This window comes from Mchenga conophoros, linkage group LG9, assembly GCF_057382185.1.
Source record: "Mchenga conophoros isolate Kocher_MC1m ecotype Shallow Benthic linkage group LG9, M_conophoros_male_GT1.1, whole genome shotgun sequence".
In the NCBI taxonomy this organism is placed as follows: Eukaryota; Metazoa; Chordata; class Actinopteri; order Cichliformes; family Cichlidae; genus Mchenga; species Mchenga conophoros.
Window position 1 is genome coordinate 10,222,693 of NC_140534.1, and position 27,745 is coordinate 10,250,437.

The following is a 27,745-nucleotide window of genomic DNA, read 5'->3' on the forward strand; positions in this document are numbered from 1 at the left end:
TATTAGGTGATGTGCATCTCTGTAATGAGAAGGGGTGTGGTCTAATGACATCAACACCCTATATCAGGTGTGCATAATTATTAGGCAACGTCCTTTCCTTTGGCAAAATGGGTCAAAAGAAGGACTTGACATGCTCAGAAAAGTCAAAAATAGTGAGATATCTTGCAGAGGGATGCAGCAGTCTCAAAATTGCAAAGCTTCTGAAGCGTGATCATCGAACAACAGGGTCAGTCAACAGGGTCGCAAGAAGCGTGTGGAAAAACCAAGGCGCAAAATAACTCCCCATGAACTGAGAAAAGTCAAGCGTGCAGCTGCCAAGATGCCACTTGCCACCAGTTTGGCCATATTTCAGAGCTGCAACATCACTGGAGTGCCCAAAAGCACAAGGTGTGCAATACTCAGAGACATGGCCAAGGTAAGAAAGGCTGAAAGACGACCACCACTGAACAAGACACACAAGCTGAAACGTCAAGACTGGGCCAAGAAATATCTCAAGACTGGTTTTTCTAAGGTTTTATGGACTGATGAAATGAGAGTGAGTCTTGATGGGCCAGATGGATGGGCCCGTGGCTGGATTGGTAAAGGGCAGAGAGCTCCAGTCCGACTCAGACGCCAGCAAGGTGGAGGTGCAGTACTGGTTTGGGCTGGTATCATCAAAGATGAGCTTGTGGGGCCTTTTCGGGTCGAGGATGGAGTCAAGCTCAACTCCCAGTCCTACTGCCAGTTTCTGGAAGACACCTTCTTCAAGCAGTGGTACAGGAAGAAGTCTGCATCCTTCAAGAAAAACATGATTTTCATGCAGGACGATGCTCCATCACACGCGTCCAAGTACTCCACAGCGTGGCTGGCAAGAAAGGGTATAAAAGAAGAAAAACTAATGACATGGCCTCCTTGTTCACCTGATCTGAACCCCATTGAGAACCTGTGGTCCATCATCAAATGTGAGATTTACAAGGAGGGAAAACAGTACACCTCTCTGAACAGTGTCTGGGAGGCTGTGGTTGCTGCTGCACGCAATGTTGATGGTGAACAGATCAAAACACTGACAGAATCCATGGATGGCAGGCTTTTGAGTGTCCTTGCAAAGAAAGGTGGCTATATTGGTCGCTGATTTGTTTTTGTTTTGTTTTTGAATGTCAGAAATGTATATTTGTGAATGTGGAGATGTTCTATTGGTTTCACTGGTAAAAATAAATAATTGAAATGGGTATATATTTGTTGTTTGTTAAGTTGCCTAATAATTATGCACAGTAATAGTCACCTGCACACACAGATATCCCCCTAAAATAGCTAAAACTAAAAACAAACTAAAAACTACTTCCAAAAACATTCAGCTTGAATATTAATGAGTTTTTTGGGTTCATTGAGAACATGGTTGTTGTTCAATAATAACATTATTCCTCAAAAATACAACTTGCCTAATAATTCTGCACTCCCTGTGTATTGCACTGAATTATTACACCGTTATGTTACTGTTTATGCTTTATCTGTAGCATGCTTCTTGTTTCCAACCAAACAGCAGCTAGCTAGTTAGCAGAGGGGTACTTTTATCTTTAGCTGCTAGATTCTAACTGAAGAGACGATTGGTTGCTTGAATGCTGATGTTGTAGTCATGAGGAATATGCACCACAGTTGGTCGTATATCTGGCTACAGTATTTTTACAGGGATCCATGCTAAGAGGAGATGGCGGTTAATTACTTCTTGCTTTAAAATTTGATTTCTAAAAGCAGATTTTTTTTTATGGAAACAAGATAAATAAAGTTGAAATGATTGTGTTTTTCCATGTGTTGTTGTTTTTTCTTTAGCCCATTCAAAAACACCCATAACTGGGCCCTAACTCCCAAACGGATGCTCCCATATCTCCCACATAGACAGCATCAAATCTATTTTGATGTCTCAACATGAACATTTTCAACATTTCACTCTTGATGTTTTGAAGCCAGCTATAAAGCAACTTATCAATCGGTGGTTTTTAGCAAATGAGCATGAAACTTATTAGTTATATTTACATCAGAGGCTCAACGTTTTACCTGAAATGTGTGTCTGAGCCTATAAACTCATAAGGAAAGTCTATACAGAGAACAAGTCCAAGGTAGGACTTAAACAGTCTTTTTAAGTCTTTCCAACCACAACTATCGCCCCCTGGTGGCTATTAAAAGAATGTAGGTTTAGGCACTTTTGCACTGGGTGCACTTTTCAGACCACGTCCATCTTTTGCACTGTCCGTGGCCCTTTTTGATGAGTTTCAAGTTCATGAATAATATGTTAAATAATCGCGTTCTCAGTTCTGACCAGAATAATTGCTTTAAACAGCAGAGGCAGAACTACATTTTTGTATATAACCACCTACAAATATGTAGAATCACATGTATTTAAGCATGTCAGTGCTTGACTGGTTGCTAGAGGGTTGCCAAATGTTGCTAACTGATGTAGTTACAAACAGGCTTGAGTGCGACTTGGATTTCAGTCAGACCAGACAGAGTCAGAGGTCACTGTTTCTTTCTAATTTTGCTTTAATTTTGCTAATTTCAGCTCCCCCTGATTCGAGCTGATTGTGATATTACAGCAGTAAATTTCATCGTGCGCAGCTGCAGATGTTACTAAATAACCGCCGTTGCTTGTTTTCTCCACCCTCGGGATGCCCGGAGGAATTGCCAAGTAAATTGGTCAGAACTAATGCGGCAAAGACACCAGGTGGGCTGAGCAACACAACAGCCACTACAGCAGTTTCCTGAGGTGCATTCAGAGTGCAGTTTATATCAGTTACCTGAGACAGAGTTTGAATACCAAATTCCCAAACGTAGCTGTAGAGGAGCGGCGCTAACCTTGATGTTGATCCGAAAGCAAGCCAGCCGGTCCTCCTTCTCGCTGTGCGGCAGGCCGATGTTCTCCCTGACCGAGGAGTGAGATCCTTGGCCCCGTTTTTCTGCCACATTAGGCCCACACTAAAGGTGGCACTCAACTCCCCCACTGAGGAATGAGTGTGCGTATATGAGTGTGTGTATGTGTGTGTCAATGTGAGGGAAATGATAGGGGGACACCGTACAGACAGAGGTATGTATTTAGATATTTGATAATATAAACAGAGAAAAGAGAATGCAGGAAGGGAGCTGAGGCCTTTTTTTCTTTTCAGTCGGGTGATGCAGATTAGGTTCATGATTATGCTGTTTCCATGTGGAAATTATAGGTTCTGAATCACAGTCGGCACATCACTGCCCTCTATCACAGACCAACCTGAGAGACAGAGTTAGCAGGAGGAGGAAAAAGGAAGAGAGGAAAGGAATGAAAAAGCAAGGAGGTAAAAAGATGAGACGAGAATGAGGAAAGACGACTCGACAGAGAGAGAGAGTGACAGAGATGAGAGGAGAGAGAGTTAAAGGAGAGGTGGAGGAGGAGGAAGAAGCAGGAGGGAGGGAGAAAAAGCTGGGCTGTTTGCCAGGGTCTATTCCACCTTTGCTCTCCGGGCCTTTCCGAGCTGCCACGTTCTCTCACCTCTGTAATGTCATCAATGAAAAGGCCTTTAGGAGGGATGGAGGACTTGACTCTGGGTTCAGAATGTGCCCGACACCAGCTGACGCTGCCAAGCCAAGCAGGATTCTGTTCAAATTAATTGGATGTCACTTTCAGGAGCAAGAACCAAGGCAGGGTTTTTTTTCCCCACAGGTTTTGTTACTGCGTGTAGAATCAGAACATTTTGCAGGACTCGTGGCAGAGCGAGGATGGTTTTCTCTTGGTAATCTTCTACATACTAGGGATTATTTTAACTGTGGAATTTTAATTATAAACTCAGAATAAATTGACAGAAATGTTGCCAAATATTACAAAATTATCATTAAATTTCCTTGTCTTTGGGCAAAAATCTATGTGATTTATATTTTTGCTGGTTTTACTCGACATTTAATGAATAACAACTATCCACACTTTGCTCTAACTTTGTGTTTTTTAAAGGACAACATCCACATTTTATAGAAGGCAAAGCAAATGACTGGGTAACAAAAACAATTGAGGCTCTTTGTGTTCATATGAAATTATATGTTTAGTTAATTTTTCAAGCATATTATTAAAAAAAACAAAGCAACACATTGTTACCAGGTTGTTCTTTATTTCTTTATTGCTGTAGAAACTTGTTATTCTGACATGTGAGATTTATGCTTTTTATTTTACACCCTCTACAGGTCATTCACTACACAACAGGTGTTCCACCCGTTACAGGTATCAAATTTAGACTGTCAGTGTCAGGTTTACTAAACAGGACAAAATAGCTTGTTAGCAGCACTCCCAAATAACGCTCGTATGTGCGATTATCTTTACGGGCGATTAATAAATTTACACAAATTATGTGTTTGTTAGTTGTTACACATTATTATGTCTTTTGCAAAAGTGGTGGAAGAGTAAACTAAAAACAGAATTTCACTGTCACCGCGTAACATCTAACAGGTTTTAATGGAGTCATTCATTCGTCCCTCCTTTGTAAACTTTGATGGTTTTACAGCAACAGCTGTTAATATTGTTGTACAGTTAATATAGTTATAATTGTAGATATTCGTAACTATGTAACTATATGGTTATAGTTATTCATATTAACGATAAAGTGAAAGAAAAAGACTGAGTGTCCAAGTCCATCTGCTGTGCTGACATAAAAATACATTAGTGAGTATCAGCTGTTTCCTATTAACAACAGCACAAAAGGTTGGATTTTTTTAACAGGGAAACTAATTACTGTTATTCCACACATGCTGCAGGTCACTGAGTAGGGCTGTGCGTATTAAAGGTGCAGACTGTTAGTTTAAAAATGGATTAAAGCTACTTACAGTAAATGTGTCTGTTTAAGACCTTGAAAAATGATCTGAAGCGACTGATAAAATGAAGAAAGTGAAGAAATCTCCTCTATAGCTTTATGTTGTGATGTAGAGCAGCTGTCCTCAACCTTTTTTGCACCACGGACCGGTTTATGTCTGACAATATTTTCACGAACCGGCTTTTAAGGTGTCACGGATAAATACAACAAAATAAAACCAGTACCAGTACCGGTACCAAGAAGAAGATTTATTCATAACACACGGGAAAAGACCCAGGGAAACCGAGTTAACGATAAAAATGATTTTAAAAAAAATAACAATAAAAACCGATAAAAACCCTGAAAACCATAAATTTCACCCCTGAGCCTCAACTCTCGCGGTTGGGGAGCGCTGTTGTAGAGAGATGAACTGAAGCTGGGGTATGGCAAAGCTGCTTGTACCAGAGCAAAGCTGTTGTTCTGGTCAGTCTGTATTCCTGTTATTTATGGCCGCAGGCTCTGGATAGCGACCTCAAGAATATGGCTACGTTCACACTGCAGGCGAAAGCGCATCAAATCCGACTTTTTTGACCCTATGCAACAATATGTCCGATCATGGTGTGACAGTGTGAACAGCACAAATCCGATATTTTCAAATCCGACCTGGGTCACTTTCGTATGTGGTACTGAATCCAATACATATCTGATGTTTCAGAAAGCGACTGCTTTATATATATGTCGCATTAAATCCGTCTTTTACGTCACTGACACAAGACAGACGCCAATTATAAGCGCCCGAGAAGATATCGTGAACGCTTTCTGGCCATCCCGTGTAGATGTCAGTGAAACTGTTGGGAAGACAACGTGAACATTTTATTTGTACTGTATAATCTGTAGATTCTGCAACTATCCTTTGAAGCACCGCTCCTCTAAAACAGCAATAAGGATCATTATTAGGCCAAATGTAAATAACAAAATGACTTTATAACTTAAAGCAAAATTGGGAAACGTAAAGTCCGAAACAAGTCTTTATATTAACGGCCATCAGTCAAACAATACTGTTTGGTCTGTGTCTAAACAAAGAGCGCTGTGTGTGACGTCTTCTTTTGTGCATGCGGGTTCACACTAGAGCGCGTTTGCTGTCACATTTTATTTGTAGTGTGAACAAGCAGACATAAAAATCGGATTTGATCAAAAAATCGGAATTGCAGCCTAAGATCCCAGACTAGAGCCACTACTCCTCCACATCAGGAGCCAGCTGAGGTGGTTCAAGTATCTGGGTAGGATGCCTCCTAGGTGAGGTGTTTCCAGCATGTCCTAATGGGAGGAGGACATGCAAACCCAGGACACACTGAAGGGATTACATCTCTCAGCTGACTTGGGAATGGCTTGGTGTCCCCTCATCAGCTGGGGTGGGTGGCTGGGGAGAAGAAGGGCTGCCCTGTAGATCAGACCCGGATAAGCAACAGAAAATGGTTGGATATCTATCAGAATGTGGATGCTACCCTTGCTATGTGTTTGTCCAACATGAAAGAAAGGCCAGAGATGTTATTCTTCTTTTTTAACGACTCTATAATTCTGACCTTCTGCTGCTCGTGTTGTAAACCAAGCAGTTGTGTTGGCTGAAACTCTTGGCAAACGGCCATGATGGAGTCCAGAAGATGCCAGTTTTCTTTTGGACTGGAGGCACAGTCCAAAATGTTGTGCAGTTGTTCCAGTAGATCATCATGAGGGTTGACTGTGTGCAATATTTGGCAGTGCAGACTGTCTAGAGTAATATAAGATGAATTGTAAATGCACTGGCACTTTTCTACTCGAGCACTCAAAGGTCTTTATACAGCATGTCTTATTCGAGTGTCTTCTATCTAACATACACATGTGTTCATACTCCAATGAATGCATCAGAGACCAATTTGGGGTTAGTATCTTGCCTAAGGATACTTAGGATACATGCAGGAGCAGCCAGGGATCCAAGCACCAACCTCTGGATAGGTACAGTACCTCCTTGCACCTTTAAAACTGTCTTGAATTGAAAAAAGAGGCATTTTTGTATACCTGTTTATTCACTTCTGACACATGTAAAACATTATTGTCATAGTCCATGTCCCAAACTGTTTATTTGGTTTTGAGCTGTCTCGTGAAGAGTTTCTTGGCTTTAAAATGTCTTTTGGCATGACAAAGCAAAATATGCCTTATAACTATATTTCAGAGGTGAATCTGGAATGAGGATGTTTACTGATCATTGCCGCTGACCGTAAAACCGAAAACTGGCAGCAATGCCAAGTAACAGTGAAGTGTTAGCCAAGCATCAAGTAAATAGTGGTAGAGGAAATGTGTCTTTTCTTGTCTTCGTTGCCTGTTGTTAAAAATAAGGAGACTCGCCTCAGTTTTGACCTGTCACCCAACCGTTAGCTGAGAACCTCTGTGCTAAGTTATTGACCGTGATGACTTTTCACTGCTCCTTCCTGTTCTACTCGCCGAAAAAGCTTCGGGCTGACACCGGTGTCAAAGCACCAATATGCCCGTGTCCATACATACACACCCACACGCCACCCACCGCAACACAAGCTGTGAGCACCTCCACCGCCAGTTCCTACTGTGAGAGTATTTCACAGCCTTGACGAGGGCTATAATGTGCAATATGCTCATTCATTTGCTCTCCTCGCCTTTTTTTCTGTTTGCCCTTAATCTCTCTGCTCCTCTCTCACTCTGTACGTCTGTTACTGTGGCATCTGTTGATGTCCTTTTAGCCACTGCGGGCTTCAATCTGTCCAAGAGGCCCACTCCACTGCCACTCTGTTGCCATCTTCCAGTGATCCGTTTGCGCTCTACAGTTGGCGTGGAGACTGCTTGGAGACTAAGCCCTTAATTACTACTCGAGTAAAGAGCATTAAAAATTCCAAAGGGTGCGAAAACCGTGCCCATGTCTCGGCAAACATCTGGTGAACAGTGTGGATTTAGTGGATGTCTGGTGAGAAGTGTTGAGTCGGAGGTGGAGGGGTAAATGTACATAGAGAGCACAGTTTTATTTCATACTTTGCATTTTATCTCCAGTAAATCAGCATGTGTAATGTCGGTCAGACCGAGAAGCAAAAACAGCAAGTTTTTAGAGGCGCTCCAAATGGCAGATGGTGGAGGAAATGAGAACTGAAAAATGGTGTCCAGCACGATCGTGCACTCCAGTGAAGTCAGACAGGAAACAATGGGGTCTGGGACAAGTGGCTTTTATTTTGGGATATGCTGGCAGAAACAATAATGATAACTCTTGTGCTGTTAAAGTTAATGGCTGCTCAATGACAACTTTACATTTGCATCACAATTGCAACACTGCTTTGTCAGATCATGTAAGCGGGAAGGTTAAGTAGGGAAGAGCTTAACAAAATGTGCATGTTGTGTCTCTTTAACAACCAGACGAGGATATACAGATTAAATGCATCATCTAAGATCTAAAACACTCATGGCTATCAGGTATCATTGATTTAATAATACTGTGTGTAGAGCTTTCCAGCTGAAACCTTTCAATAATAATCAAGTTGCTGTGTGCTACTGTTGGAAATCTTTTTTTTATACCGATGCCTCGAGCATTTCGATGATCTCTATGCACTCATAGCTAAACAGGTAAGTTGGCTTTTAGGATAATCTCCCTAAACCTCACTCTGTTTACCTGAACAGGTTAACCAAGTGCAGCAAATTTAAACCCGGGTAGTCGGTCTCCACAGATTGTGTCCAGTAGAAATTAAGGGAGCGATTGTGTTTTTCAGGACTTTGCTGATTCAATATTCCACTTGGTGAGGGAGAAGTACCGGTCGCTGGTGGGCGGCTGCAGTCCTGTGCACGCTCGGCACAAATCCCTGGCAGGCATCGTAATGACCCGAGGTATGGCAAATTTCATTGACTTTTATATATCACTTTGAATTATTGAAGTGGTGCAATATAAATTGAGACAGTAAGGTGGGGGGGGGAGTGAGTGAGTGAGTGAAGGAGGGAGAACAAGGAAGAGATGGGGAAGGGACTGTCTGTAGGTTGAGAAAGAAATGACAAACTGAGGGTGGGAAGAGGGAGAAAGTTTCCACTCCATGCTGTACCTTGCACCCTTACATGAGAGTATACCTTCCTGATGAATTATTGACTGCTTAGAATCTCTGAGGAGAATGAGACATGGTAGTGAGTGTCAGTCATCCTCACTGCATACTGGACTTTCAGTGCTCATGGAGCTTTGACAGGAGTTCCAGATGTCACAGTGGGAATTTTAACTAGATCACCTTAATCTGAAACCTGACGGAGTGACTCAGTGAAGGAACAGTAAGTAGGAGGAGGCTTCAATCTGCTTTTCTCCTAAAGTGTGAAACAATGAGTTCCATTTCTAGACATTTACATGACTACATCTTTGTCTTACAGGAGTGCTGTTTGTTGTAGTCGATCGGGGCCTCCCACACATAGACGTGTGTTATTTCTGCTTCAGCATATTCCACACGCACTCCACATCACTTATAATAATTCTATAGAGTTGCATGGCACACATCCACGCCAGGATGATCTCGCATTAAGTTTATACGAAGTAAGCTGTCAGGTTTCTAAATCTGTTTTTTATAAGCAGGGGTGCACAAAAGTGGTTCGCAGGTGCGCATTCGCTGTCAAAATAAAAGATGCTCACCACATTAGAAGTTGCAACGCGCGTTTGCGTACATAAGATTCTCTGGAGGAGGACAGACATTTGTTTAGAACTTAAAGATGTCGAAGAAGCAAGCTCCTTTAAGCAATTACTTTGGTGTTCCTCCACCTCCAAAGAAATGTCAGAAGAAGTCCGAACCGCAAAAGAAGCGCGTGTTCTCGGAAAAGTGGTTGCAGGAAGTGAGCTGGCTTCAAACAAATGATGAACGCACAGAGATGTGGTGCAGAATATGCCGTGAAAATCCCACTCTAGCGGACAAAAACACTGCCTTTTATATGTACGCAAACGCACGTTGCAACTTCATATCTGGCGCATGTCTTTTATTTTAACAGCAAATGCGCACCTGCGGACCACTTATGTGCACCCCTGTTTATAAGAGAAACTATAACTGCGTTACATAAATGTAAGGTTAATCGCACCAAAGACCTTTGTCTTGAACGTTCCTAGCTGTTATCTGATGGTGTGCATTTCTGCTGTTAGCTTGTGTGTCATTGTCTGTTACTGAAAATTGTTGTTGGGATATGCTAGCTTTAGCTGTTAGCTGTTGCTGTTAAGGCCCCATTTCATTTATGCTAACCTTGTTAGCGTTATTCTTACAAGGTTAGTATTCTCCTGAACAGTAGGTGTCTCCACTCAGACTAAACCTCCACATCCTCCACACAGGAGGAGAAGTCGTTAAAACCCGTCAAAACTCAGCAGCAGCACAACAACTACCACCTGTGGCTTGTGACCAATGTTCCCTCTAAGCTGCGTTCGTGCGTACTGCTGGCACGGTCTCTGCGCAGAAAAAATCTGCGTTGCGCACAAAAAAAAGTTCTAACCTGAATTGAAATTAAAGTAAATACGTTAACAATTCTGTTTTGCAGTGTTAGTCAGTAAGTGACTGGCTGCTCCAGTGTGGGATTAGAATGATGCCACTTTATCCCATAGTCCAGCCAATCACGTGATTCACATTCACGCATATGCGCAGCTAATCCACGTCGTTGACAGGCTATGACAGCGTCCTTATGTGCCAACACCGGTGTTTTAGCTAGCAAAGCGGCGTGGCTGATGTGGAGTGAAGCCACGTTAATGACAATGTGGACAACCATTGGAGATGTGAGCAGGACAGACGGAACAATTGACGGAAAAAGTGTGGACTTCATACCAGTTCTTAAATTGTGTTGATAGGCCACGTAAAACCAGATTTGTGATAAAAAAAATATATGCAGTGTTTGTTTTTCTTCCTCAATACTGTCGTTGTTTATATTTACTGCGGGGAGAAACGGTAAAAACAGCGTTTTATAAGAAAAAAACGCTCGAAAGCACTCTCCGCCTGTGAGCAAAGATGAAACCAAAACCCCCCCCCCACCCTTTCCCATTGGTCGAAAAATGTACCATGTCGACCAATCAAAACATGGCATTTAGTTGTTAAGAAACGGGAGGAAGTTATAGGAGTGACGGCGTGTTTTGAGATGTGAGAGATTTGCGACGTTTAGCGCAAATCTTGTGTAGTTAGTGTGTAGTGTAGTCAATAGTTTTGTTGTGTGTGTCAGAACAATGAAGCGACTGCTGAATGTTACAGGTGTTACAGCAGTGACACATCTGCTGCTGTCAGGCCTGCAGGTATCAGGCTGTTGTTCTCCTTTATCTCATAGTGGACAGAAATTATTTTTTGGAGTGGCACAAATAATTTGTGTGGCATCAAATTTGATGCAGAACAGCTGATTGTTCTGTAAATAGTTTGAAATGTTTATTTAAAAAACGCCTCGGCTGCATTTTTAGGTAAGCAGCTGCAAAAAACTGTTTGTTGTTTGCAAAACTCAGTAACTTTTTTGAAGAAGTAACTATATAATTAATTGCCCAACATTGGTCTTTATATACTGTATTTTGCAGACAGAGAGTTACAGGACTCTCCCAGACCACAGACTCAGACTCATAATACAGGTCAGAGCTTTATAAAAGAAAAAAAAAAAAGAAAGTTGTGTTTTCAAAATTGGAGTTCGAGTTATTTTTACTTCCAGTAGTGTTAACATGCTACACAGGTCACGAACAAGATTTATTTAAATTTTCACTGTAAGTGGGCTAAAGCAGTTAATTAAAAGTAGTCTAACATAAATGCTGTAATTTGATTATTTTAATAAACCATGTAACTTGGATGGATTCGATGCTGGCGTGACCACAGTGCACACGTCTGCTGTTGCTCACAGTGGTCCAAGGGACCGCTCAGGGAGTTTGTGTGTTCGCTCAGACACATGAAAAATTAGAGGGAACATTGCTTTTGACCACAGATGTGATGTAAATTTAATGTCAGTAGCTAGCTGGCCAGCTAGCTAGGTAGCTAGCTAGTGTTTTTTCAGTCAGACAGGAGATTTTGAAACACCAGGGAAGCTGACCAGTTTATCACTGAGACCTTTTGTTCATTGGTACCCTAGAAAGACCTCACAATAGATAAGATGAAGGCTGAAAGGCTTTTGGTTAGCTTTTTTCTGCACACAGGTCAGTGTCTGTACAGCTAACCTTTTCATCCGTTATCATTCCAAACACACACACAAGATCGTTAAACAACCTTTGTGTAACAATTCAATTTAAACTTTGTTAACCTTTTTTATTTAAAGGTGGAAAATTCTGAATTTCCATTATACAGTCTGAGAGCAGGGTAAGACAACCTAACCCAGGGGTCGGCAACCTTTCTGATGGCGAGTGCCATTTAAAATTTCCTCAGAAGTCAGTGTGCCATATGATTGCATTAGCAAAAGATTTAATAACGCTCTATATGAACAGTTACACAATATATAGAACCACTTTATAGAATTATATTTGTTTGCAGATGTAGGCAGCTATCAGTGAATAGTTATCAGCTATTTTGAAACAAAAAAAGACACTTTTTATCCATAACAAGAACAGCAAATGAACTGTACAACAGAAAATACAAATGCTATTTATGGTCTCCTCACAACAATGATAAGCAAAATAAACTGGGCCAATATGGCATATCTGTTAATACAGAGATACACATGTTAATGGGATCTCTGGTCTCCCATTCAGAAACACAGGTCTCCAAGTGTCCAGCATTCAGAGGGCTACCTGAGGACTCATGTGAGAGAAAATCTGCTCACACAGATATGTAGAGCCAAATACAGTTCATAAACAGTTCATAACTTCCCTTCAACTCATTCATGTCACCTAAAAGGTAAACCTGTTTCTCCATCACCTGTTCAGCTCTGATGACTCAGTAAGGACATCTCCTGGTTTCATCTTCATGTTTCCCTCTCACCAGGTATACAAACTGACATCCTGACCAGCAGCATTACAGCTGTGGCTCCAGCAAACCTCAGCTGACACTAGAAATTAATATTAAATAAATTCTAACAACAGCTGATCAAGCTTAAATGTGCTGCTGTTGTTTAGTGCGACATCCGCCGGTTTCCTCTTTCTGGCGCAAAGTGGGCGATAAACAAACAAGAGAGAAAAGCCAATCAGCTGATCATTGATCAGTTTCATGATTAAAGTAGCAACAGGAGAGGGAGGGGGAGAGAATGAGAGAAGAAGAGGCAGCTGTGCAGCGTAACGACAGAATAAATCCACCTTTGTTTCTTTTTCCATTCTAGCTGAAGTACGGACAAACTGCGTGCGTCCCTTCTCAGCTCAACACGAAACGCATAATATTTTCTCTGAATACGAGACGATTCTGTCTTTTTACGGGACGGTTGGCAACTCTACTAACTAACCTTATGAATAAAAAGTTCACTATCAGTAACATCATAGCACCCACCCAGCTGTATAGAAACTCCGTCATGCTAGCTCACGCAGTACGAGTTATTGTAACTGACTGTGAAAAGTCAGCACAACGAAAATAAACTCCACCTAAACTTGGTTTATATCTGACCCAGATAGACTGCAGGTCATAACTTCTTACCTGAAGTTCAGTTCACCTGACACTCAGACCGGCGGCTGCCTCGGGTCTCTCCTCGTCCTGCCTCCCCTCTCCCTCATCCACCTGCTGGCCTCCACCACTTGTTAATTTTACTGAATCTGTGGAAGCTCCGCCATAGCCACCACCAAACAACTGAGTTATTTTTATACATCAGCCAGCATCTGGCCAATCCACCACCTTTCATTGTTTATACCGTTACAAAAATAAAAATCATCGGCCCATCAAGCAAATGCCCGGTATGACCGATGGCCAGTCCAGCTATGGTCGTGCCATCAGTTAACCCTTCGCGTGCCAACAGGGTTGCCGACCTCTGACCTAACCTAACCTGTAACAGACTCTGTTTTCTGTTTTGTTTTGGGGTGTTTTTTATCATTTAAAGATAAAAAATCATAAAAAAAAGTAATGGATCAATTATTAACTTAAAAAAAACAGAATGAGCCAAATTTTGACATATTTTCTTCACATATCAGTAAATAAAACAATAACCTCCACCCCAAGAAATGAAAGGCACACGTAAATTGAGATAAATAACTTATGCAGCAATGCTATGTGAGAAGATATATAGTAAAAGTCATGGTACGAAACACAGGGCCTTCGCTCTCTCTGGGATCTACTGTAATATAAAAAATGACCACACACACACACAGACACACACAGGTGTCTTATCTGGCTCTGTGGCTGCAGGCTGTGGGGGTGCAGGGGTCAGCGAGAAGGGATTGGTATCTCAACTGTCTTTGGAGTGCAGCAGCTCATCAGTTTAGACTAAAGTGAGGCCGGCGCTCGTCCTGACCTAATCCAAACCCTCTCCTCTCCCTCCCAGTAATTGCTTCTGTTTGTTTATTAATAGCACACATTATCTTCAAAGATCCAGACATAGGGCTGCCGAGTATTCGCAGTAAGGCGGCGGCGGCAGCAGTGTGGTGGCCAGAATCCGTGCAGTCAGACACCAAACTTGACAGGAACACTGGGGAGTCCTGTTCTGCACCCCGCCCTCCTTTTCTGCCACTCTCCATGTCTCCGTGGCTTTTGCCTCGAGAATATTAATCAAGGTCCGTCTTTTAACCATAGACAGAGAGCGAACCCTCCTCCCCCGCCCTTGCAGGAGTCCCACCGAGACATTTGAGCTTCAACCTGAGTGAGATTAGCCTCACCACCAGGCTGAGAGTTGTGAGACGACTACCAAAGTAAAGTGCCAGAACGCATCGTCAGAAAGTGTGGAAAATCTCATTTGAATCAATCTGAATCGCATCAGCTGTCTGGTGATGGTAAACAGTGCTCATAGAAAGATGCTAAAAAAGAAGCACACCCTTTTCCTCCTTTCTTCTTTCTTCAAATTTGTTTGTTGGGATGGAGTGAGAAAGCCGTCCTCCGAGGCTTACCCCAGGGACCGAGAGAAGAGACGATAACAAAGGGTTTCAAGCAAGTTAATTACAAGTGTAAGTTAAGCTATGGTTCGAAGTCTCCGCATCCATTTTCAAATAAGGATTTCTCTACTCCTAATCTGGTTTTATGGATGTTGCAAATTTTAACATTTAACAATCACGTCCGACAACAGAGCAGAGATGCACGCGGGATTTGTTGCGGCAGCGAGAATTTGAGAGCTCCAGCAGCATTCCACAAAGATAGCCTTATATGTTGAGAGCGATTTCCTGTTAAAGCTAATAAAGATTCAACAGGGTGCGTTCTCTACTCTTGCCAAGTTGTGTGTGTGCGTGTTTTTTCCTTTTCCTCTCCCCTGCTGCTGAGCATTTTCAGAGATTTGCTGCGATTCAGACGACACGGTTTGGATGACATTCAGCGTAATCACCCAACATCTTGTGATGAAAGAACACATGATAGATAGGATTCATGAAGCACAACATAAATGGCATATAAATGAGTTGACTAAAAGTTGACCTTGAGAGCTTAGTCTGCTTCAGAAAAAAATGTTTTAACGTCTGCGTTATGGTGCTCAGAGATAATGGGTGGCTTATTAAGAAACATTTTCCCTGTTTTATAACCATAGAGAATAAAGGGATTCTGATAATCGCTTTCCAGTGTCTTTGAGTTGCAGCTGGCATGTATAATAATGGATCATTGCAAAGTTCACGGTCATGTCACTCCCTGTGGTTTCTTATAGTTATTGCCTGTAAAGTATCCTCAGCAATTGTGCTCACTTTTCACTTCAAACATGTAATAGCTTTCTTTGTTGAAGTCTTATATTTCCGGGAATAATTCACAGCAGCTCGCTGACAGTCGGTTTAGGTTTCAGCAGGTTTATTTAGGAACTCCAGCAGACGAGTATTCAGATCCTGTACTCCAAAAATAACACTACAGCACTTTACAAACCCTCTGTTACAGAGAAACTGAAGTTTTTCCTTTAAATGTTTTAATTGAACTAAAAGTACAGATTGATTTTTGATACTTTCTGTTGATGACAAAGTTTTCATTATATTTCATTGTCACTTTTGCTTACTTGCATTTCTTACAAAGCGATTATTGATTAGTCGACTCTCTAGGATAAGAAAATTTTTCCACTGAAATCAACTTGGCTTTACTTTAATCCATTCATCCAACAAGAAATCTGCTCAGTCATTGTAGGGGAGAATAAACCAGTATAGGGACAGTATTTAAATCACCACATTTCTGTACGTACTTCCTTAAACTACCTATTAAGTGTGCAATAAACACTCCTGATTACTGGTTTATCAAAAAGCACTGGCCTCAGACCAGAACTTGCATTAGGATTGGGACAAGGTGTAATAAGAACATTTCTTTTACAAATAAATTAGTTAGAACAGTTTGGAAGAGCCATTTATTTTAGCTGCAGGATATCAGCAAATTAGCTTCTTAATTCATTAAACTATCATATTAACGTTTAAATAAGGGTTAATCTGGCCTCGATGGTTCATCGGTTAGAATGAAAGCACAAACTTTAAAACTCTCTGTTGCGCAATTAGAGGTGTTGATGCAATGTAAAAGATTTTTAGATTTCAAATTAGATGATAGCATTTTAAATTCTGGGAATGGCTGCAATAAATCATGTCCTGCTTTAACACCTGTTTCAAGCTAACTTACAAAGTTAACATCATACTACTTTAAATGAGATTGAATGGTCTTAATTATTAGTTTTAAAAGGATTATTGAGGTCAAAGATGAAACAGGAAGTAGGGTCATTTTCCTATTGTCGTTTTGCACATTGGACATTGATTTTGCTACACTTGCCCAGTTTAAAAGAATTAAGAATTAAAATGATCTGAATATTGTGAACTGAAAGAAGGACTATTCATTAAACTAAGTGCCTAAAAATGTTTAAACTGGATGCATAAAAGACAACCTGACAAAGAATGAATGACAGCAGACCACATAAATACGCACAACATTGATTAGGAAGTGGAAACACACAGGGAACACAGCTGATGCAAATTAACATGACGCCACATGGGAAGCAAAACTAAACACACTGAACACGGAACACAAGACTTTCAAAATAAAACAGAAAACATGGAGACATAAACTGGGAAGAGATACATGCACAGAAACACAGACACAAAGAGGACAAAGACATACTGAAACACACAAGGGGGCGAGGGAGACTAACACCGGGGACATTACACACTTGCACACTGAAGACACGACACTATAACTAACATAGTGGGGAAAACAGACATGGGAGGAACCTAAACAGACAAGAACTAAATAGGGAAACAGAACTCAATATCAACAGAACTGACTGAAGCCTAAAGTATACAAACAAGAACGTCATAATTCAAAAAGGCATGAAACTCAAAATGCTGGAAGAAAAGAAACAGCCCATGACAGAACCAGTGTAATAGATGTGAGGAGGAAGTCAGAACGTTTAACTCATTCAATGTACTTTTAAAATAAAAGTTTTCAAATCAGGTGGTTAACACATTTAAAAGTGGAGTGTGATTGAATTTTTAGTTTTTGTCTTTATTTTATTTATCTTTAATTATTTTCTTTGGTAGAAGAACTTTTCGTTGACCCGATTTCAACGGCTTCTACTCCTGAACCAGCGCTGATGTGGGCGTTTGTCTGTATCGTTTAGGAGAATACTGCAGGGGGTAATCATACCATCAGAGCTGTGTACTTTTAAACTCCTCTAAAACAATGAACAAACATTACGCTAACCACCTGTCACATCTTACTTCTCCTGGTGTTATTAGCTACAGTACAGCAGCTCCCTGAGTATTCGAGCCCATACCAAATGAAATCTCCAAAATCACAATGTTGATGGAAAAAAATGATGCTTAAAGGAATATTTTCTTCATTGTTGGTCTGCCAATCAAGCTGGACTCAACTGGAGTCAGGCACATGCTACTTATTCCGCCTCATAGCAACAAAAGTGCCAAAGCTAAAAAAACAAAAACGCTTTGCCTCCAACACACTCTGGATTTTCAGCTGGCAGAAAACACTTTGGTGTACGGAAAAGTCTATATCGCAGCTCTGCACCTATACGCTGAGTGAAACTGCAAGCTTGTTTTTTTCCCCGTGTGTGTCACTGTTGGCGCCGATGACCTGACTGAACCACGCTGTTTTCCAGTCTCTTTTAAACACAGTCCTGCCCTCGTAAAGCAAAATGTGAATTTAGTGAAGATGTGCCATCTAAGAGCCTAAACAACTGCCCCGCAGTCTGCCGCAGTGCTGTGTAATGTAGTGTGATGCAGCCTGGTGGTGAGGGGCCATTTTTCCAACATGGAGACAGACCCAAGTGGAATGGACCATATTGTAGGTTGAAAGTAATGCAGCATTAAGCATAAACACTCAGGAAGTGCATACAGTAGCTTTTTGATAAATGTGTTGACTTACTTTGAGATGTAAGAATAAAACAACCTGGTTCAGCATAAAAAAGTGCCTCACTTTTGATTTCCTTTTGTGGCGAAAGAGCTCCTGCTCATTGGAGACTGTAAGCTCTGTCTCTTTAGTCTTTACTTCAGATACAGTAGAAGAACTTAATGTTCTGCTTTGTTGAAGGAGGCACCGGCCAAAGTGGCCCAAACAAGCAGTTAATGGTGCACAATTTGCATGTGCAGGACAGTTTTGTGGCACACTCGAAGTCACGAGGTCATTAGGAAAAGGAACATTTTAGTCACGGGTACTGACACCAATCAAGACCAATGAAATTAACTCACTTTAACAGCACTCGAGCCATTTTGTGACACACGAAGCAGTGATATGCCACACAGCTGACCACAGTGTTCAGTCAAATAAGTTAAACTGCCCAACTTGACCTCAAATGACGCCAGTAATAATCGTGAATATGATTTGTCTGGGTGCCAATCACTTGAATATGAGTGCAATTTTCCCGCACTTTGACCTGGCAGGCCTGCGCACATTCCCTTTAATTCTTGACAGGGAAATTGCACTGCTTTGCTTGATTATTACCACTCCTCCTCACTTTTTCCTCCATGTAGGCTAAGTCAGGTTCAGGAGCAGTAATCACAATACCATTAAAAAAACATACCTGTATGTACCGAGGGCTTTGCAGAAGGGAGGGGGGGGGGGGGGGGGGAGTCTAAGCTCTATGTGGCGTCAAAACGTTTGTTTACCTTCTGGGTTGCTATAGTGAGGCGGTGTTTTCCAGTTAAAGGGCTCTGACAGGCACTGACTAGTGTAGTGCAGCTGCTATAATGAGCAGTTCCAGGTCTCGCTCTGATGTACATGCTTTTTGAAAGTGCTGTTATCCCGAGGTGTGACATCTTTGAATCCCCAGTAATCAACAGATGTATTTGTGTGAAGCCTCAGGCCTTTGACTCTACGCTACCTCGATCCTTTCGACCATCTCTTTTTGTACTTGTGAGATGCAGCTGATTATTCCTGGTTTAAAAACAGCATACTGCCTGTGGGCTCTCTGCCTGCCTCTCCCACTTTCTCTCTCCCTCTCTTTCATTCATTTCTCGTCCTCCCCCTCCTCTTCTTTCTCCTGCAAACTGAAGGCAACCTCAGTGCCAATTTCATGGGAGGGTAGCAAGCAGTGCTGCAGAAATTATCCACTGCAAAATTGATCTAAACAATCGCAAAGTGGAACGGCAAGGAAAAGCAGGAGAATGAAATTGGGAGAGTCTGTTACCTTTTTGAACTTGCTTTATCACTGAGAAAGGGTTGGACTGCATTGCTTACAGGGAATGTCAATGGCTGTACTCACAATACTGTTTTTCTTAGGATTGTACAGTCTTCATACTGTACTGGAATAGTGCAGAATTTTAAACCTACCTTTTTCAAGGAAAACTGAGATATGATTACATCAAATTGCACAGGATTATGTGTTTCTGAAACTACACACACCAAATTATGTTAATGACCAGTTTACACAAAAGAGCTTGTTTTTTGTGAGCAGTAAACTGAACAGGCGTCATTGTCTTTTTATCTCTGAGCAGCTGAAATATACACTGATCAGGCATAGCTTTTTGTGCTGGTCCCCCTTTTGTCACCAAAACAGCCCTGATCCATCGAGGCATGGACTCCAATGCAACCCTAAAAGTGTATTGTGGAATCTAATTTTTAAGTTATGGAAGTGGACTTAAAGTATCATCCCACAGATGCTTGACTGGTTTGAGATCTGGGGAATTTGTAGGCCAAGCCAACACTTCAAACTCGTTGTGCTCCTCAAACCATTCCTGAACCATTTTTGCTTCGAGGCAGGGTGCATTATCCTGCTGAAAGACGCCACAGCCATCAGAGAATACCGTTTCCATGAAAGTGTGTGCACGGTTTGCAGCAATACTTAGGTAGGTGGTGCGTGTCAAAGTAACATCAACATGGTTGGCAGGACCCAAGGTTTTCCAGCAGAACATTGCCCAAAGCATCACACCTCTGCTGAGTTGCCATCTTCCCATAGTCTGGCATCTTGGTGCCAGGTGTTCCCCAGGTAATTTGTCAAGCCAGGAAAACTTCCTCTGTTGCTCATGTCCAGTTCTCACATGTCCATTCTTGGCATTGTTCCGCAGGGGACGGGGTCAGCAACCCGATATCCCACCCACTAACAGGTGGCATCATGAAGAGATAATCAGTGTTATTCACTTCACCTGTCAGTGATCGTAATGTTATGCCTTCTCAGTGTATATATGACCATCACTGGCCCAAATGCAATCGTAATAAAAAATGACTCACCATAAGAGTCGAGGAAACAGAAGCTCCCATAACGAACTCAGTTTAAAGAGTTCTTTGTGATGTTGAACAGGTCCTTACTTAAACTAACCAGTGTGTTAAGCCTAGTGAAATATTTAGCTCCCAAAGAGCCACATATTCTGTAGAAGCTGGTGGAGACCAAAAAATAAGCAATAAACAGAGTAAATATTGGACTTATTCACATGGCCCAGTGAATAATGCTGCTAAGTATCTGTTAGTTGCATAAATAAACAGCTGTTTACCTAAGACCTCAAATGTGCTAACCTAAAATGTGATAATATGTCAACAATGACTTTAGAACTTGTTTTGCTTCCAAGAAAATGTTATAAATATATTGAAAACTGTGGCTACTGCCACGGATAGTAGATACAAATAAAAAAAGCTCATTCAACGATATTTAAATACATTGTTTTAATGCATTCAGTTTTTAAGCCAAATACTTATTTTCAGGTATTCTACTTTCAAGAGTAAAAGTTTAATTTTACCCTAGATTTTTCCTTTCGTCTTTACTGGTCTATTTTTTCTATAACTGCCCACCCCCCCCCCCACACACACACACACACACTCATGCACCCTCCTCTCCCGTTCAGCCTTTCTTTTTTCCTCCCCTGCCCTCCTTCCTTCTCCTCATCACTGAAGGTGTCAGGACTCTAACGCTGCAGTGCCATCTGGGCCGAGGCTGATAAAAGCTCATGTGCCGGTCCGGCGATGCCTGCAGGTCTGCCAGAAGCCAGCGAAGCCTGACTTTCAGAGGCGATGGGAGAGATTTGTGGCAGAAAGGAAGGAATGGCAAGCCGTGAACGTGCTGATCCAGCGCCCCCCACCCCCACTTGCCCTCCTCCCCCATTCCTCTGCACCACCTCTGTCTATCTGTCAGTCAGTCACATGGCCCTGCACTGGCCTGAATCCTTACTTAGGAAAAGGCTCCTTTTTTGTTCAAGGAAAACCAACATGAGACAGGATGGCTTTTTGATCTCTCTTGTGGCTATTGGGAATTCTGTTTGGGTGACCTCTCTTTTGTGCCATATTATCCCAAACAGAGTGAGTTAGAATATGAATCTTCCACCATACTGTTAATTTTAGATAAGACCATGCTGTCGCTTTTTAGCACTTTTAAAACCAGACTTCCTTGCTGTCTGGACTGCTAACCTGCAAACTCCATTTCTATAAAAACACTGACAGATGTAGCTGCTTGTTTTGAAAATGTACTTGCTAGCTAGGTAGATTTTAATGTTTTTAGCCGCTACATATTTACAAGTGGTATCATCATGCTAGACAGCATAGGGATGCAGCAGCGAAACATCTGAATTGGCCATATCATTGCTGTTACTGGTTTATCAGTAAATAAGAGGGCATGTACGGGAAGCACACCTACTCTGTTTTGTTCTCTGTCAACATGATGACTTGCACAACAAGCTAATGTTGTTGCAGTGACCCAATGATAGCTTAACATCAATGCAAATGAGTAGGAAACAGGAATGATAAGACTGAAATGTCTTTTTCAGTTTGCAGCTTGCTAACCAGGGAAGATGCCGTGCTTTATGCCCTTTTTACAGTGCAGATTTCTAAAGGGTGGGTATGTAAAGATTAAAACTTTGTTGTTAATAGTTTCTATAGTGACTAGTCTTCCTTGATTTCGTCTGTAGGAGCCTTGTAGGCTCTGTGGATGTGCATGTGTCCTTTGTGATTGGTTTTCTTTGCTGGCAAATTGCCACAGAGGAACTCTATTATTTAGTCTCGTCATTTGTCATCTTTCAGGGCAAATAGGATTTATTTTTCTATTCTTTTTTTGCTTTTTTAATTGATAATCATTGGGCGATTAAAGGAAACCATGCAGGGCACTCTTTTGCTTTGTCAGATCAAAGCAGAGATGTGCATGTTCGACCGTTTTTTTCTTAATAATGATAAAATGCCTCCTACGGATCGAAAGGTGAGAAAGGACATGCTGTTGATATTAAGGGTTACTATTAAGCTTATTGATTGAGGAATCAATGTAGTCAATGGAACGTATGACAACCGCAATAATGTGAGCATTTGTCTGTATTTGTTCAACAGGCCTGGACCTGAGACACGCCCAGGTGGTGGCGTTATCTACTGGCACCAAGTGCATCAACGGAGAGTATCTGAGTGATCAGGGACAAGTAGTCAATGACTGTCACGCTGAAGTCACAGCCCGACGAGCCTTGCTACGCTTCCTCTACTCCCAACTTGAACTCTTCGTGAGGTAAAAGCTTTATCTTCTGCTGTATCTTTAAAGCACACAGACATTTCCTGAGCATCCCCTGTGTACATGCTACAGCTTTGAAATCTTTCAGCACCTGACACGGCCAGATAACATTTGCTGTCACTAGTTAGTTGGTTAACTTTAGCTTTTTTGCTGATCATTACACCGACTTAGAGAAAACTTCTGTTTCATCTTGAAAGTTGAATTTTTACCTTTGTAGGAGTTTGACCCACTGATTGCTGAATGTAAAATGATAATCAGCCTGTGAAATCATCTCTCTAGATCCAGGTGATTAAACCGAACGGTTCAAGCGAGACTTGAATTATTCAAAGTTTCATCATAAATCCAAGTCGATGTTAGTGTGCTTTTAAATGCAGCTGCAGAGCTGAGTTCATGGAGGCTGCAGCGCATTTAACACAGTGGTGCAATAAGTACACTTTAACTATTTGGATGAACATAAAAAAATCATGGAAAGAATTTCCACGTGATTAAATTGCTTTATTTTAGCATTATGTAATTCCGATATTCCAACTTAACTGAGTTGGATCAGCTAAATTAATTAATGATGAATAAACGTATTTAATGCAGTGGAGTCCAACTTAATTTAATTTAATTGATTCAACCCATGCAAAATACATTAGTCCAACAAAGGTATTTGATGCAATAAATCCAATTTAATGGATTTGGGACACAGCTCTCACTCCATCCACCCTTTTCCACTTGTCCTTATCAGGGTCGCGGGGGTGCAGGAGGTGGGGCACAACCTGGACTGGTCACCAGTCTATTGCGGGGAGAAAGTATATAGTACAACTATTAACACTCACATCTATGGGCAATTTAGAATCATTAACCTAACCTCACTAACTGCATGTACCCAGAGAGACACGAATACAGGGATAACATGCAAACTCCACCCAGAAGGCCGTGGCCAGTTTGTGGATTTGAACTCAGGACTAGGTGGTGCTAACCACCACACCACCAAGCTGTCACTCCATACGTAAAAAACAGTAGGAAAGCTATGATTACAGGGTTTTATACAGAATTTTCTTCATGTTTTGGTCCTTGACAGGTTAGGCCACAATAAAGAGCAATAGCATACACCTGGTGTGTGTATGCTTGATTCTCCTGTGGTTTGAAATGTCACATGATCTCACGAGTCCAGGCACCTAACAACTCCTACTAGATTGCATCACATGATCTCACTAGAATAAATTTAACTAGTGTTAAGATGTTAAATGTCACGCAGAGTGTACATAATTTAATTACATTCACCATAGAAACATAAAATTATTTTGAAAGCAGAATAAATGTAAATGTAGCAACTGTCCAATTTCACTTTCTTGAGTGTACTCGAGTGAAAAGTAGAAATGCAAAAAAGACAAACAAGTGTTCAAAATTCCTTCTTCTGAGACTCCTGGTTACACAATTTCACCGAATGGGAAACTTTGAGTCAAGAACCACAGTAACTATTTCACAACTTCTTTTCCACACCTAGTTTCACAGTTATTGAAACCTCCTTGGAACTCAACACCCAGAGCTTTACAAGTGTTTTTACATCTTTGCCCCAGTTTATGCCTTGATAACTTTATACTGGGCATTTACAGAGTTTTTTTTTTAAGTTTCAGGACTTTTTATTTTTCCTGCCATGCAGTCTGAATGCAGGAACAGCATATATAAGGGTTTCTAAAATGTATCCAAGCCTTTCGAGACTCATCTAGAGGATAATATTGAGTGGCACAAAAAAGGGTCTGAATGTCTAAAATCACTTTGTAATTGTGGGATTTTAGACAAAGACTGATTTACAGGTTTTATCCATTTAAAACTGCATCTACAACAAACCAAAATAAAACAAAGCCTGAATTCTTTATGAAGAATTTATATGCTTCATCGAGTATAAAGTAGTAGCAACGTCTCTGCAAAGTGCACGAGGAAATATCTTACATTCTCGCAGTGACTTCACTTTAATCGCTAATTTAAACTCTTGCCAGCATGCTGCGTAGGCTTCACAAACTTGAGTTTCCAAGGCTCCTCTAACAGCTATAACAATGCATTACATTGCATTACTCATTACAGTATGCTTAACAGCATTACATGTTTTTGTTATGACCTCCCCCTGCAGTGCCAAAGCATGCTCTCTCCTCTGCAATAAGCTCCATGGAAACAGCACCGCTTTGAGACTTTTCAATAATCAACGAGCCATATGTGCGCTGTTCTCTTCAGCTAACTAAGCATACTATCACACACTCAACCGGTTCAGCTCCGTGTCTCAGTGGCCTGTTTGTTTTTAGTGCTGTTTTATCTACTTTGTGGGCATTTGCTACCTGTACAGCGCGCGCTGGTGCACACAAACTCACCAAGCTTTTCACCAGTATCACGAGACAGCCCTGACGAGTTTTGACTCCTAACTGCCTCCAGTGCATGAGCATATATTATGTTTTTGTGCTCCCCCAGGAGCTCGATTGCAAGGCTGATGTATCAGATTAGTGGATAGAAGTCTAGATGGCTGAATGTCATATTTGCATACACAGCACTGACTTTTTGTCTTAGCACAATGCTGGATGGCAGGTAGGGAGACTTTGCAGCTGAGCAAAATGGCTAATGGGGAAGATAACTCATAATGAAACGACCAAACAAAATGCCAGAACTGCCATATTTACACTCAGTGAAAGGACATCAGAAACAGAGGAGAGGTTATATAAAGAGTGCGGTCGTGCTTTGCATTATGGGGGATAGTTTTTATATAGTACTGTATGTGAGTGATGACATCTTTATTCCTACACACAAGAAAAAAAATAGATGATTATTTCCTGTTTATAAGCATTTACCTGACTAACAGAAGGTGTTTTATAAACATAAACTGTCCTAAAACAATATTGGAACCTGCTGTTTTATCACTAATCTGTTTTCATTTAGAAAATGCTGCCATCTTTTCTTATGGATCAAGTATTTTAGAAATACTAGATTATTTCTATTTGATGCTACTTTATACTTGCTAGCCAGATGCTGATAATCAAATCTACTCAATTAGTTCATCATCAGCAACTGTCAAGCACGGCGGTGGAGGGGTAATGATTTGTGTTTATTTTAGCAATGGGACTTAGGCACCTTGCAGTCATTAAGATCAGCGGTGCCCAACCAGTTTAATGTCGGGCAATATTTTCACAGAACGGCCTTTAAGGTGTCACGGATAAACACAACAAAATAAAATGATACCACCAAGACAAAAATGTGGTATTTTGCAAATATAATAATAAACGTGAATTCAGTGTGTAATTGTGTAACTTTATTAGCAGCGTCCTCCTGAAATGCGCCAAAAACATTGAGAGGAACATCCTCTTCTCTGCCCCTTAATGCTCTCTGGTCGCTATGGTAACGTGTAAATATTTCTTTAGAAATACAGTCATGTGAGAAAATTAGGACACCCTATGAAAGCCTGTAAATTTTAAAATACATTTGGACATATAGATATTTAATTTACATTTTAACGATACTGAGGCATCCAAATAATATAACTAAACAATTAAAAAATAAGAAAAGCCTTTTTAAAACTTTATGTGAAATGTAATTTAAAAAGAATGTGATTTCTGGTGAGGAATAAATTAGGAAACCCCCACATGTTATCGCACTTAAAATGGTTAAAATCACACACAGGTGTATCACGTCAGGTGCACATGATCAGTACATTGTTACCCAGCATTTTAAGGGAACCTTGCTCTATTTAAACCTCAGATTGAGTTTAGTGTGCTCCTGACTGTTGTTTTTGTTTTGTTTTGTTTTTTGCCTGTCCCGTTTGGTTCTTTTGCCATCAGAATTATTGTCTAAAGGCGAAGAAAGATGCCCAACGGATTTACTTTGCCAAATTGACCATCCCAGCCTTGCCGTAATGGTCTATTTGATTCACCTTTTATTGTTTATTTTGTATTTTTATTTTCACTTGCTAGATACGGGACAGACTTGAATGAGGAAAAGAAAAGGGAGAAAGAAAGGGGGAAAAAAGAAAAAAAAACAGCGGAGAAGAGGGACGGGGATAAAGGGCAAAAAACAAAAACCAACAAAATAAGCAGACAAAAATACAAATATCAATCACCTGGATCACCTGTTGAGAAAGAAAAAAGAAAACAAGCATTTAACAAGGGATAGACAACATCATGATGATCTATGGGAATATAACAGTAAATACTAAGTGTTAAACATTATTGTGCAGCACGTAATATTGACAGCGCACAGTGTGCTTTAAGGTAGGAGCCAAAAAGGGTGTAGTTTGTGTGTGTGACCACCCATGTGTACACCTGTGAGCGTGAGCGCGCTTGTATTTAAAAGGTTCCTTCATGTAATGATCTGCTAGAGGGTGTGGGGGGGCCACAGCCCCGTCCTCCAGGGCGTGAAGCAGGTATGGAGGAGATCAAAACTCCAGACATCCAGAGGCCCCCAGAACACAAGAGACCAAGAAAGACCAACAGAGGGGCAGCCGCGCCACTGTCCCAGAAAGAGCTGAGGAGAGTCCCAGATGAGGGTTCACTCAGCAGCCGCGGAGCAGAAGCCAGGGGGAGTTGCAGTGACGCGCCCGTGAGCTCCGCCGGCAGCCAGCTGTGCCTGAGTGACCGAGCCCCAGGCCGAGAGGCCGGGGGCACCCCACCTCCGAAGTGGCCCAAGCGAGCCCCAGGCCCCAGGCCCCGATAAGCGGCCACCAAGGAGTGAGCCGGTGTGTACCTGGACGCCCATCCCCAGACACAAAGAACCACCAACGCACCGATGTCTGAGGGCGTCCGCCACTGGCAGGGGAAGTGGTGGTGGGTGGAGATAGGCCTCCAAACCTTGGAGGGCCTGAGATGTCCCCAGAGAGGTGGCGCCTGATACCCAACCTGACATATAGACACAGACATACAGGCACACACAGACACAAACATCCATTCCCACCCTCATGCTCTAGTATGCAATTACTCAACACTCACCCAATGTGGAGACAGACATAAAGAGACGCTGTACACACGATCACACTCCCCAAGTGTACTCTACAAACCGGGTCT

General features: G+C 41.5%; 1 protein-coding gene across 2 annotated transcripts in view; it reads left to right on the plus strand.

Moving 5' to 3' along the window:
* adarb2 (adenosine deaminase RNA specific B2 (inactive)) overlaps positions 1–27,745 on the plus strand; it is a 226,499-nt gene that overhangs the window by 170,759 nt on the left and 27,995 nt on the right. For both annotated transcript variants that reach the window (XM_085286330.1, XM_085286329.1), the window contains 2 exons: positions 8,540–8,654; positions 22,550–22,718. In XM_085286330.1, coding sequence (XP_085142456.1) covers positions 8,540–8,654; positions 22,550–22,718 — 284 coding nt within the window. The remainder of the gene's footprint in view (positions 1–8,539; positions 8,655–22,549; positions 22,719–27,745) is intronic.